The sequence below is a fragment of the Ipomoea triloba genome, chromosome 7 (assembly GCF_003576645.1).
Source record: "Ipomoea triloba cultivar NCNSP0323 chromosome 7, ASM357664v1".
Lineage (NCBI taxonomy): Eukaryota > Viridiplantae > Streptophyta > Magnoliopsida > Solanales > Convolvulaceae > Ipomoea > Ipomoea triloba.
This window is the reverse complement of record NC_044922.1, coordinates 1,127,959-1,142,184: the sequence shown is the minus strand read 5'-3', so window position 1 is coordinate 1,142,184 and position 14,226 is coordinate 1,127,959. Positions and strand designations below refer to the sequence as shown.

General features: G+C 38.2%; 4 protein-coding genes across 4 annotated transcripts; all 4 read left to right on the top strand.

The window, feature by feature from the left end:
• Positions 1 to 2,354: 2,354 nt before the first annotated feature.
• LOC116025390 lies at positions 2,355 to 3,206 on the top strand. The gene has a single exon (XM_031266611.1). The coding sequence runs from the start codon at positions 2,355 to 2,357 to the stop codon at positions 3,204 to 3,206; it is 852 nt and encodes a 283-aa protein (XP_031122471.1).
• A 2,794-nt stretch (positions 3,207 to 6,000) lies between these two features.
• LOC116025389 lies at positions 6,001 to 6,843 on the top strand. Its single transcript, XM_031266610.1, has one exon. The coding sequence runs from the start codon at positions 6,001 to 6,003 to the stop codon at positions 6,841 to 6,843; it is 843 nt and encodes a 280-aa protein (XP_031122470.1).
• Positions 6,844 to 8,563: 1,720 nt separating this feature from the next.
• On the top strand, positions 8,564 to 10,882 carry LOC116025388. Its single transcript, XM_031266609.1, has 2 exons — positions 8,564 to 8,974; positions 10,781 to 10,882. The coding sequence occupies exons 1-2, from the start codon at positions 8,564 to 8,566 to the stop codon at positions 10,880 to 10,882; spliced, it is 513 nt and encodes a 170-aa protein (XP_031122469.1).
• Positions 10,883 to 12,690: 1,808 nt separating this feature from the next.
• LOC116025387 lies at positions 12,691 to 13,503 on the top strand. Its single transcript, XM_031266608.1, has one exon. The coding sequence runs from the start codon at positions 12,691 to 12,693 to the stop codon at positions 13,501 to 13,503; it is 813 nt and encodes a 270-aa protein (XP_031122468.1).
• The last annotated feature ends 723 nt before the right edge of the window (positions 13,504 to 14,226 follow it).

The following is a 14,226-nucleotide window of genomic DNA, read 5'->3' as shown; positions in this document are numbered from 1 at the left end:
GGTGCACCATTATATGAATCCATTTCTTCAAAGCTGACGTATTGTGATTTGTGAAGATTACTATAGTAGAGTGTATTGCATAATTAATTAAGATCTTTATCATGCAATTTACATCTTTTTATGATTTATAAGTTATTATATAAAAGCAATTTTATCTCTGTGTATACACTCCGATAATAAGAGTCATTATTGTGTGAATCATGGTTCACACAACTGTGTAAATCATAAATAAAAAATACATTATTTGTGTATATAAAGTACATTATTTGAGTAGTGAAAATACATTATTTTGTATATTATCAAATAATGTACTTTTAGTAATGATCGTCACCCTTATTTGTAATTATTATTTTAATTACCAATAAAAAGACCTAAATAAAAAAGTTTGAACCCAATCCCCCCTTTTTTTTTATCATCCATTTCAAGATAAAAAGTAAAAACAATTGATGACAAGTGAATAGGGGTGGACACTTCGGTTCGGTTCGGTTCGGTTCGGTATAATCCGAAAGAACCGAATGGTACTTAATATAGAGAAACCGAACGGTTCGGTTTTTTACCGAACCGAACCGAAAACCGTTCGGTTTTTTAAATATATATAATAAATAATAATAATTAATATATCCATGATGAGGGGATGATGGATGAACAAGATATTACTTTACAATTTGGATTGCTATGTGAATTTTGTGTTTGAATTGTTTTATTTTTATGTAATATTTATATTTTAGACTTTGAATTATGCGAATATGTATTGTTTGGTAGTGTGTCGTTTGGAAAATTAGTAAATGTTGAAAATTGAACATCCTAAACCAAACCGAATCCCGAACTGAAGTAATTCCGAACTGAAACCGAACCGTTTCATACCGAACCGAACTTTATTGTAAAACCGAATGGTATCATTTTGTGTAATACCGAAATACCGAAACCAAAACCGAAAAAAACCGAACCGAATCCCGAAGTGCCCACCCTTACAAGTGAAGAACATCTACACATGGCAAAATATATATATTAACATATAAAATCTACACTACATATAGGACAATAATAGTAATATAATACATCCAAGCTAGAATTTCACATCAAATTAAATGATGAGGAGTACTTTCTTTCTGCAAAGCAAAAGTTTACTAGCCTTCAAAATAAGAAAGAAAGAAATTTTCCCAATTTAATTAGTGCAAATACTTTGAAGCCACGTCTCAAAATTGATTGGAGATTAACAATTCTAAAAAAAAAAAATGATTTTCCCTACATCACCCCAATTGCCAATTCCCCCAATTTATGAAGATTATGGGGAAAAAAGACTTCCATATTAGGTTTTAATTATTTAACTAAAACATTGCACTATGAAAAGGGAAAATGTAACCGCTTGCTAAGTTATAAAATATGTACATTCATCAACTTTTCTTTTTCTTTAGTTAGAGATTCGTCAATAATTAATTTAGAATCGAGTTTTTATGAAAAGTATTATTCAAGATAATATGTTTTAAAAGGTGAACTTATTCAAATTAAAGTGAAAAAGTACTATAAATAGAATGAGTTAATAACAAAAATGGTCTTTAAATTATTTTAAAATGTTAAAATTAGTTTTGACTTAGCTTTCAATTAGATAATATTTAGTCCATAATAGTCCATAGAGTTTGCTTTGTTAGCAATTTGCACGTTTGAATTTTATCAAGAATCCAAATTGAGAGGTGTGAATTTGACCTTAGTGTAGGTACTAGTGTAGAAGAGGATTTATAATAAGTCAGTTGAAATATATTCTGTGATTTATCTTCTTCACCTTCACCAGTCTTCAGGGCCTTATATTAAGTTTTTAACTATGCATTTTTTATCCGATTTAAGCATTTGATCATTTTTTGATCAAATACGGTGACAATGTTAAAAATTCAAGATTTCTCCTATCATATTTTTTTCATGGGTTATTGTTATACGTGTAAAAATTCTACCTTTTTAAAACAAAATCACTCAAGCTTTTCCTATCATGTTAAACATTATATCAAATTGACTGAATTAATGACTAAATCCCAGGCATACAAATATTTAATCCGGTTCAATTAAAAATCCATAATGGGATATTTCAAAATAGTCCAATTCAAGGATTGAATTAACTTAGAAGCAACACTTCAAGAGAAGTGAGGATTATATAGAAGCAAAGGGACTAATCATCAACAAATGGCTGCAAAAGTTGCATCATGAAGTTAGTCTTTTCCCTTTCTTTCTTTCTATATTTTATTTGCATGGAGTATAATGTAACTTTTCTTACACAATTATTATATGGTTTGATACTTTGATATGATCTTTAATTTGTTTAGTGAGAAGCTAAGTGATAACCCAATTGCAGGCTGACTTTCAATATGCCATCTTCACATGGCAAGTCTGCTGTAATTGGAGGCTGTAAAGCACTGCTACTTTGCTGTCCTATTCTTGTTTTCTTGATTGTTGTATTGCTGCTCCCAATAGGGATTTGGAATTGCCCATCATCTTCTTCTTCTTTAAGATTGTTGTTAAGTTCTTCATTTTCTTCTTCATTTTCATTAGATGAATCAAGATCTGAGATTGAGAGTGATGATGATGATTCCCCCACCAATCTAAGCCATTTGGTGTTTGGGCTTTTGGGGTCGGAGAAAGCGTGGCGCCACCGAAAAGCCTATGTAGAGTCGTGGTGGCGGCCGAACGCCACGGTAGGGTTCCTCCTGTTGGATAAGCCCCCCGGGGACGAACTCCTGCCGTGGCCTCCCAGCTCTCCTCCTTATCGGGTGTCTGACAATGTGAGTCGGGTGGTGGAAGAAACCAACCATGTGAATCCGCGTGTGGCCCGGATGGTCCACGGGATCATGGAGACGGTACGGGATGCGCCTCAACGGGTTACGGGGACGCCCCTAAGGTGGGTCGTCATGGGAGATGACGACTCGATTTTTATGGTGGATAATTTGGTGGATGTTCTTGCTCAATATGACCACACTAAGTACTACTATCTTGGGGGGCATTCTGAGTTCATTCCTGCAAATTATCACTTCTCCTTTAAGCAGGCCTTTGGGGGAGCTGGAATTGTGTTGAGCTTTCCTTTGGCCATGGCCATGGCGGATGGTATCATGGATTGCCTCAAGAGGTATTCTCACCTCAATAGTGCGGATAAAACTACTGGCTATTGCATTGCTGATCTTGGGGTTAATCTATCTCCTCACCAAGGTTTTCACCAGGTATAGTATATATATATATATATGGTTGAAAAAATGGCTAAGCATTCCTAGGGTGTTCGGGAGTACAGTAGTGTCTAGGACGCTTATGCGGGGATTAATGGTTCCTAGTGTATTTTATATTTTTTTTAAAAATGTGATAATTATAAACTAAATTACGGAGTAATAGTTAATAATAAAATATTAAATACTAATCTAAAAAATATCTAGAGTTTAAACAATTTAAGATTATTTCGCTCAAAACAATGTCTTTTTGAATGAAATAATCCATTTAAAAAAGAAGGTCAGGAACAATAGCTAATCGGCAGATTAGGCGATCTAGTCGGTGCCTAAGAGGCCTAAGCAGTCAGCACCTAGGCGGCCAAGTTGACCACCTAGATCATCGATTACGATGATAGGTTAGGCAGCCAACTAACGCCGGGCGCTGAGGCAACCTAGCCGGCCAATCGCCTAGACCACCGATTACGGTGATACGCTAGGCGACCTGCCAATGCTCGGTGCTTAGGCCGTCTAGCTGGTCAGCCGCTTAGACCACCGATTACGGTGATATACGCTAGGCGGCCAGCTAACGCCTAGCGCCGATTAATAAGTGCCTAGGTCGGATTTTTGCAAAACTGGGTATATATGTGTATTCTAGCTATGTCGATCCACACTTGAAATAAATTATTTCTTGGTACTATACAATTCACGTGCTAAAGTGCTGTATCGGGATTACAGATTGATATGCACGGCGACATATCGGGATTCTTATCATACCACCCAAACGCGCCCCTAATATCCCTTCACCACTTCGACAAGGTGACACCGATCTTCCCCTCCATGACCAGACCCGAATCGGCTCGACATTTCATGGCCGCCGCGAACTCCGACCAACCTCGTATGTTACAACAGCTGGTCTGCTTCCACCGCCCCAGAAACTGGTCGTTCTCTATCGCCTGGGGATATTCCGCCAACATTTACGAGAACATCTTACCTCGGAGCTATCTGCAGAAGCCCATCGAAACTTTTCGGACATGGGGGCCCAGTCCCAGACCGCCCCACTGGATTTTCGATGTCCGCAAACGTACGACGACGGACCCGTGTCTTGTCCCTCACGCTTTCTTTCTTGAGTCGTCGTCGGTGGAGGAGGATGGGATTGTTACGACGTACCGACGGTCGTGGCGACGAGGGTTGCCGGCTTGCTTTGCCGGTGACGGCGACCAGTCGGCTGACCGGATTTCGAAGATTGTAGTATACTCACCCGTCACAAAGCCCGCCAAGGTATGTTTTACTATGGATTGCCGGAGGCTTTATGCATTACGGAACTACTTAGTTCTACTACATAGACTCTCATTTTCTAGGTTATATTCATTCTATGGTCCCAAGAAAAGTGTTAACATCAAATTTTTGTATAAGAGATAGGGAGTATAACTTGAGAGTCTAAGTAGTATTTTCGTTATTTTAATTACCTTATCTTATTGCTTTGCATCTATTTTTTTTCTTCTTTCTTAAAGAAAATATTAATGAATTAAACAATAAAATATTAATATTTGAAGATTCTAAAATAAAGAGTTAATTCCATTTTTGTTCTTAGATGTATGGATGACAGTTTATTTTTAGTCATTTTTTATTAAAACATTCGTATTTGGTCCTAGTATTAGTTCCAACCAACCCCTAAATTTTATTTATTTGTTTATTATATATAATTATTTGTTTCAGATTGGTAGAAGTGAATGCTGTGATGTAACGATTGATAGTGTTGAGTCCGAAAGCGCAGTGATCAAAACTAGAAGATGCATGGCAGATGACATCATTGCTTGATTCTTGAGGCATGCATGCATAGCATTTAATTTCTTCCAAACAAAATGTATAAACCAATAATAAAAAGTGCTCCAAAAAATTACTACGTTAAATATAATGTTATGTTTATGTTGATTTCGATCTTTTGATTGAGATTCATGTTAGAGAAATGTTGTTTTTTTTTTAAGCAGTGAAATTTCATCTAACGAAGAACTTGTACATTTTGAATGAATATATGTAACTGTTACATATTTTTTCAAATATCTATCACCAATTGCAGCCATTTTTTTGAAAGGAATGGAGATTAACAATTCTAAAAAATGGTTTTCCCTACATCACCCCAATTGCCAATTCCCCCAATTTATGAAGATTATGGGGGGAAAAGACTTCCATATTAGGTTTTAATTAATTAACTAAAACATTGCAATAACATGAAAAGGAAAAATGCAACCACTTGTTATATTTTGAGATAACCCCACTCAAGTTGGATGCTTATCCCGAAATCGTGAGACGTCGGAAGATCTTTGAGATTTGTTTCCTATTTCAAGCCACTTTCCTTTTGTAAATTAGATAGGAGATTTCGTATCCTAGAATGGAAATTTGGGCCTAATTTGGAAAGAAATTAAAGAGGTTCTCCGCCAAATTAATAGATAATTTTGTTTCCTTTTTAGGGTCGAGTGCATGTGTATAAATACCAGCCGAGGACTCAATGGGCACATTATAAGGGGTTCGAACATTACACTTTAATTTGACAATAAAAAGACTCACATGTTACTCTTTACATGTTGCGGACATTAGTCTACAGTTGTTGTGGCATGTTGTAAGGGACTAATCATCAACAAATAGCTGCAAAAGTTGCATCATGAAGTTAGTCTTTTAATTTCTATTTATTTCTATATTTGATTTGCATGGAGTATAATGTAAATTTTCCAACACAATTATTAATTATATGCTCTTATTTGATCTTTGTTTAGTGAGAAGCAAGCTAAGTGATAACCCATCCAATTGCAGGCTGACTTTCAACATGCCATCTTCACATAGCAAGTCTGCTGTAATTGGAGGCTATAAAGGACTGCTACTTTGCTATCCTGTTCTTGTTTTCTTGACTCTTGTATTGCTGCTTCAAATAGGGATTTGGACTTGCCCATCTTCTTCTTCTTCTTCTTTAAGATTGATGTTTAGTTCTTCTTCATATTCTTCACCTTCTTCATTAAATGAATCCCCCACCAATCTAAGCCATTTGGTGTTTGGGCTTTTGGGGTCGGAGAAAGCGTGGCACCACCGGAAAGCCTATATAGAGTCGTGGTGGAGGCCGAACGCCACGGTAGGGTTCCTCCTGTTGGATAAACCCCCCGGGGCGGAGCTCTTGCCCTGGCCTCCCAGCTCTCCTCCTTATCGGGTGTCTGACAATGTAAGTCGGGTAGTAGAAGAAACTAATCATGTGAATCCACGTGTGGCCCGGATGGTCCACGGGATCATGGAGACCGTCAGGGATGCGCCTCAACGGGTTACAAGGACGCTTAGGTGGGTTGTCATGGGGGACGACGACTCGATTTTCTTGGTGGACAATTTGGTGGATCTTCTTGCTCAATATGACCACACTAACTACTACTATCTTGGGGGGCATTCTGAGTTCGTTCCGGCAAATTATTACTTCTCCTTCAAGCAGGCCTTTGGGGGAGCTGGAATGGTGTTGAGCTTTCCTTTGGCCTTGGCCATGGCGGATGGCATCATGGATTGCCTCAAGAGGTATTCTCACCTCAATAGTGCTGATAAAACTACTGGCTATTGCATTGCTGATCTTGGGGTTTATCTGTCTCCTCACCAAGGTTTTCACCAGGTATATACATGTAGAAAAAATATCTAGACATTTCTCGAAACTTTGCTCAAAAGTGCAATTAGGCCCTTAAATTTTAAAAAAGTGCAATTAAACAGCGTTTAAACGAGTAGCCGGTTATTGACCTGAAATAACCAATCATTTAAGATTTCGGTGAGTATGAATCCCAGCAACCCTAAAAAGTATTTATTAAAAAAAAAAAAAAAAGGGGGCATTGCTGATCTTGGGGTTTATCTGTCTCTCACCAAGGTTTTCACCAGGTATATACATGTAGAAAAAATATCTAGACATTTCTCGAAACTTTGCTCAAAAGTGCAATTAGGCCCTTAAATTTTAAAAAAGTGCAATTAAACAGCGTTTAAACGAGTAGCCGGTTATTGACCTGAAATAACCAATCATTTAAGATTTAAATCTTAAATGATTGGTTATTTCAGGTCAATAACCGGCTACTCGTTTAAACGCTGTTTAATTGCACTTTTTTAAAATTTAAGGGCCTAATTGCACTTTTGAGCAAAGTTTCGAGAAATGTCTAGATATTTTTTCTACATGTATATACCTGGTGAAAACCTTGGTGAGGAGACAGATAAACCCCAAGATCAGCAATGCAATAGCCAGTAGTTTTATCAGCACTATTGAGGTGAGAATACCTCTTGAGGCAATCCATGATGCCATCCGCCATGGCCAAGGCCAAAGGAAAGCTCAACACCATTCCAGCTCCCCCAAAGGCCTGCTTGAAGGAGAAGTAATAATTTGCCGGAACGAACTCAGAATGCCCCCCAAGATAGTAGTAGTTAGTGTGGTCATATTGAGCAAGAAGATCCACCAAATTGTCCACCAAGAAAATCGAGTCGTCGTCCCCCATGACAACCCACCTAAGCGTCCTTGTAACCCGTTGAGGCGCATCCCTGACGGTCTCCATGATCCCGTGGACCATCCGGGCCACACGTGGATTCACATGATTAGTTTCTTCTACTACCCGACTTACATTGTCAGACACCCGATAAGGAGGAGAGCTGGGAGGCCAGGGCAAGAGCTCCGCCCCGGGGGGTTTATCCAACAGGAGGAACCCTACCGTGGCGTTCGGCCTCCACCACGACTCTATATAGGCTTTCCGGTGGTGCCACGCTTTCTCCGANCGGTGAGTATGAATCCCAGCAACCCTAAAAAGTATTTATTAAAAAAAAAAAAAAAAGGTGGTTGGAGCCGGTTGTCTTCTCCCGTGAAGAGGGCGACCAGAGGTCTGGTTGTCCTCTCCACCGGAGAAGGCGATCGGATCTGGGTGCCTTCTCCATTGGAGAAGACGCCAGATCTGGTTGTCCTCTCTAAGGGAGAAGGTGACAAGACGTCGTCTCCTGATTTTTTTTTATTTCTTAAGGGCAGTGAATAGTAATTTGCATTGCGGTGATCAACGGTAGTTAATGTTGATAATTTACCAGTGACCTGTTGTTACTAGAAAATTAGACTTATTTGACTCATTTTGAGAAGTTTGAGTGTTTTATTGCACTTTTTAAAGTTCAAGAGTCTAATTACACCTTTTAGCAAAGTTGAAGGGTGTATTTTGACTCTTTTCTCTATGTACTATGATTTAATGTTCTTAAAATATATAATCCTATTACAGATTGATATGCATGGGGATATATCTGGATTCTTATCATACCTCCCAAACTCTCCCTTAATATCCCTGCACCACTTGGACGAGGTGACACCGATCTTCCCCTCCATGAACCGACCCGAATCGGCCCGACATTTCATGGCCGCTGCGAACTCCGACCAACCTCGGATGTTGAAACAGCTGGTCTGCTTCCACCGCCCCAGAAACTGGTCGTTCTCCGTCGCCTGGGGATATTCCGCCGACATTTACGAGGAGATCTTTCCTCGGAGCTATCTGAATAACCCCATCGAAACTTTTCAGACATGGGGGCCCACTCCCTGGCCGCCCCACTGGATTTTCGATGTCCGCAAATATACGACGACGGACACGTGTCTTGTCCTGCACGCTTTCTTTCTTGAGTCGGTGGAAGAGGAGGAGGATGGGATTGTTACGACGTATCGGCGCGCGTGGCGGCGAGGGTTGCCGGCTTGTTTTGCCGGCGACGGAGATCAGTCGGCTGACCGGATTTCCAAGATTGTAGTGTACTCGCCCATGACAAAGCCCGCAAAGGTATGTTTTACTATGGATTATGCATTACGCCATTACTTTTACCTTGTTCTTATTGCTTTGCATCTATTTTTCTTAAAGACAATAGTAATGAATTAAACAATAAAACATTAGTATTTGAAGAGTCAAAAATAAATAGTTAATTCCATTTTTTGTCCTATTTATAGGTGACAGTTTATTTTAGTCCTTTTGTAATCAGAACATTCATATTTGGTCATAGTATTAATGTGTGTCATGTTCATTTTTTGTCATTTGTCAATAAAATCGTTGAAATGTCGTTAAATACAAATGCATTTCAATCATTTTTATACAAAGTAAGTTGGTCCATCTATATTTTTATGTTTATTTAAAAAAAAATTGTAATTGAAGACCAAAATGTTTTTGTATTTTAACGGCATTAAAACTGCTTTATATATAGATACTAGATAGAAGACAAAAAATATCATGTCACAATAATATTATTCTCAATAGTACAAAATATTTGTAGACCCACAAACATACGAGATATATAGAAGAAAGTGATAGACAGTTGTTCGCCACTTCGATCCTTTACGCCTAGCGGGCAAGTGCCTATTGGGCACATGTGTGAGGTTCAACTGTACTGCAATATTTTTTTTTCTTTTTTCCTTTTTTTTTTTTTTTAAATCTCTGCTTTTTCTCATCAGTAGTGTTTAGTCCCCCATCAAAAATAACAATGCCATGTACAGAGAAAAATCTATGTGGCTATTTAGTTACTCCCGTAGGGAATGCTGTAAGAGCATCCTTAGTAGTGAGGTTATTTTATAATTTTTGAGAAGTTTTTGTAAGTGTGATTATGAAAGAAAAATGGGAGGGATGGAAATAAAAAACCAAAAATGATATTTTTAAAAAAATTAAGGCTTTGTAAGGGGCGCATGACGCACCCGTTGGGCGCAATGGTTGCTGCCACGCACGCGTGGCGCGAGTGGCTTCGTCTTCCGTGCACAATGATTACTGTTCCAAGCACCAAGTTCTTGCAGATGATCCCAATCCTTCTCTCACCTCTCTCCTCTCTGCTCCATGTCATATACTACTGTACTAATAACTCCAAAAAAAATCTCAGATGCTGATGCTCTAAGGCGCTATCTTTATCTCTATCATTTTTTTCACTTCCAAAAGGGAACTTACGGTCATATCATTACATTTGAAATTTATTTACCATTTCATTTGCATCCCTATAATTTCAACTCATTTTTAATAACAATAACAGTACAACAACATATTTTTTTAAAAGAAAGGTTGAAAGATGGTAAATTTATGGGATTGTTTGTGAACGGACTTATCATTCAATGTGAGCCCTTTTTTTTTGAAAATATTGGAGGGGTACGTGAATTCAATGTGAGCCTTTAACCTACCATAAAACAATTATGGAAAACAATTAAATGCACTGAAGACTAAAATTAAGATTTAGGAACGACAATGCAACAATTCTCAAATTAAAAGTACTTCTTAAAGGGTAATTTGACAAACGCAAGTGTAACCATAATCAATTAATTGCATTAATTTTTTAAAATTTTCAAACTCTAGTATTAATATTAAGTCATTAATTTTAGTGCAATGCACATCTCCTATGTAGTTTGCAAGTTTTTATACAAGAGTGAGGTTTACACAATGCACACTCTTGAATAGTAATTGTGTTTTTCTCTCGTCATTCGAAAAAAAAAATTTACTAAAACTTATTCCATTATTTATCAAGTATTTGATTCTGATTCTATATATGGTTGACTCGCATATTACAATCCACCCCTAAATTTTATTTATTTGTTTATTATATATAATTATTTGTTTCAGATTGGTAGAAGTGAATGCTGTGATGTAACGATTGATAGTGTTGAGTCCGAAAGCGCCGTCATCAAAACTAGAAGATGCATGGCAGATGACATCATTGCTTGATTCTTGAAGCATGCATGCATGGCAGCATTTAATTTCTTCCAAACAAAATGTATAACCCAAGAATAAAAATTGCTCCAAAAAATTATTTAGTTAAATATAATGTAATGTTTATGTTGATTTTGATCTTTTGATCGGGATTCATGTTAGAGAAATGTTGTTTTTTCTTTAAGCGGTCATTTAACGAAGAAATTGTAGGTTTAGAATGAATATATGTAAGTAAGACTATTACACATTTTTTCAAATATATATCACCGAATAAGAAAGGAAAAAAACTGTTAATTTCTTTTTAGATCAGCGAACAAGCTTGCATGCTCATACTTTAGCTAGAGCGGCTCATTCTCAAACTGGTCCTTAACTTGTTGGTTGTCTTCTGTTCCTTCCTATATTGAACACTTGTTTAATGGCGTTTTTCTTTCAAAAAAAAAAAAGAAAAAAAGAAGGGGAAAACCTTTTTCTTTTTAATGTGTTAATTACTTTATATATATATACACACACTTAATATATAGGACAATTATAATGTGTTGATTTCACCGGGTATGTAAACCAAAAGTAAATGCAAAAAGATTTAAGGTTTGTAACAATTGTAATGGTGACAATCTAGTTGCTTACCACACTCGTAACTTTTTAGTACAAAAATCATGCTCTACCCACTTTGTCATCACTTTTGCGAGTGATTGATCAAATCAATTGAGCTAGCATCACAAGGCAACATTAAGTTAATTTAATTTTAAGACTCATATAACTGGGAAACGTTTATTATACACATAATAATATTTATGTTATACTTTATGAGCATATATTGCTAGCTTTTAATGAAAGTTTTAATTGCGCACTAAATAAACCTCCGTTAAGTTAACTTTAAGAATAGATGCTCTGGTAAATTTGCATAACATTTTTTCCTTTCTCCTTCATTATCACTCGATTAATAGTAGATCAACAAAATTCTTTATTATCAGGCTGAAATCAAGGTTTATTTGAGCTGTAAGTGAGAATCATATATGCAACTAAAGAGATAATTAAATGCTTATACACTAGTGTCACAATGTCGAATACATACCTCCCTTTTAATTTTTCTGTTTCATTTGTACGTTTGTACAATTGTATTTTGAGTTGGCTAGTTTATCTATGTTTCGTGTGCTACCATTGAGAGAGAATAATCTAGGGGTGTGGTTGAGGGGAAAAGACTCGCTCATCCTTAACTAAAGATCAAGGATTGGATCATTGATTTTGGGTATAGAGCAACCTTAAATCTCAAGTGGATAATTCAGCCAGACCAGCAAATTAGTCACAGTTTACTACCCGAATGAACACAGTCTAGAGTGTTGGGCTAAGTGCACACACTCTAGACTATGTGCATTCAGAGTCTCACGGGAATATATATATATATATATATATATATATATATATATATATATACACACACCAATTACTTGATTCAATTTGCATTCATCTTTCAAAAACACAAAACATGCATTAGCTTTTCCAAAATCTTATACTCGTTTTATATATTTACAGTTTGTATCATCAGTAACGCAGGAGGAATAAGAAGGATCATATCGATCGTCCAGTCAAAAGGAATCACGCAGATCAGATCACAAGAACAGCCATAAACAGTACGTGAACAACCTACCATCCCCACCACAAATTTCTATCCATTTTGGAAGAAAAACAAAAAAAAAAACATCTCATTTTAACAGATTTCTAGTTTTCTACAACCCAGATTTTGGTCTGGTTTGACTTATGCTTGTGTTTTTTTACATGGTTTTAAATTTTCATTAATTAATTAGTTAGTTAGTTTTCCCGTCCAGATGACGTCATCTCCGGCGAGTGGGAACGCTCTGGTTGTTGGGCTTAGCAAGGCTTTGCTGGTTTCCGGCGTGGTGTTTTTCTTGGGGATTGTTTTGATCCCCAACGCCGGCCGTAATTGCCCGTCTCCGTCTTCCGATTTGGCCAGCGTGGCGAAATCCAGCGGCGCCACGTCGGCGCCGACCAACATGAGCCACGTGATATTCGGGATTGTGGGGTCGGAAGGCGCGTGGCACCACCGGAGAGCTTACGTGGAGTCATGGTGGCGGCCGAACGTCACGCGCGGGTACCTTTTGCTCGACAAGGAGCCGACGGGGGACCTGCTGCCGTGGTCCCCACAGTCGCCGCCGTACAAGATATCGTACAACATAACGGAAGTGGTACAAATGACGAAACACGTGGACGCTAGGGTGGCGCGTATGGTGCACGGGATCAGCGAGATCGTGGGGAATGCGGGGGAGGGAGTACGGTGGGTGGTTATGGGGGACGATGATTCTATTTTTATGGTGGAGAATATTCTTGAGCTCATAGCACGGTATGATCATACGAAATTCTTCTACATCGGCGGCCACTCGGAGTTCGTTTTGTCCAACTTTTGGTTCTCGTTCAACCAGGCGTTTGGCGGCGCCGGGATCGTGTTGAGTTATCCGCTGGCCAAAGCCTTGTCGGACGGCATCATGGGTTGCCTGAAAAGATACTCGCGGTTCACTAGCGCCGACAAGACTACAATGTCATGCGTTGCCGACCTCGGAGTCAACATTTCTCCTCATGGAGGTTTTCATCAGGTCAATTTTCCCTATTTTTCATTTCTCTAGTTTTTCCTTTAATATTATTTTTGTCAATGTTTTATTCTCCATCCATTTTGCCAAGACGATCTAGTGGCACCCAGTTGTACTCACATATGAAAGGAGTGGAGTAGTTATGAACAGCATTGTAACAGAGTCAGTAGTGCTTAAAAAAATTCACCACTCTTGTCCCTTAAGAGACGTTGAGAGTTGAAACCCCTCTTGTATGAAAAAATCAATTTGGCCAACACTTTGGCCATTTCTTTAACCAACTTGATTGGCGAGAGCGGTCGTGTACTATTGTCCCTTAAGAGAGGTCGAGAGTTCAAACCCCTCTTGTATGAAAAAATCAATTTAGCCAACACTTTGCTCCTTAATTGGACTGACCTGATGCGAATGGGAACTAGTCTGATACGGGCCCCTTAATTGGGATGACCTGGTGCGAACGTGGATTAGTCTGATATGGGCTTAAGGGTGCCCCTTAATTGGGCTAACCCGGTGCGAACGGTATTAGTCATCTGATATGGGCTTAAGGATGCCCCTTAATTGGGCTAACCCGGTGCAAACGGTATTAGTCTAATATGAGCTTAAGGGCTTAAAAACTTAAATGTGTCTTCTATAGTTAGAACGGTCTAGGACATGCCTGACAAAAAAAATATTTTTTTAAACATTCATAATACAAGGTAGTATTGCTGACGCTCGAATACACGCTCTTCCATATAAAGGTGCAACTGGATGCCACTAGACCACAAC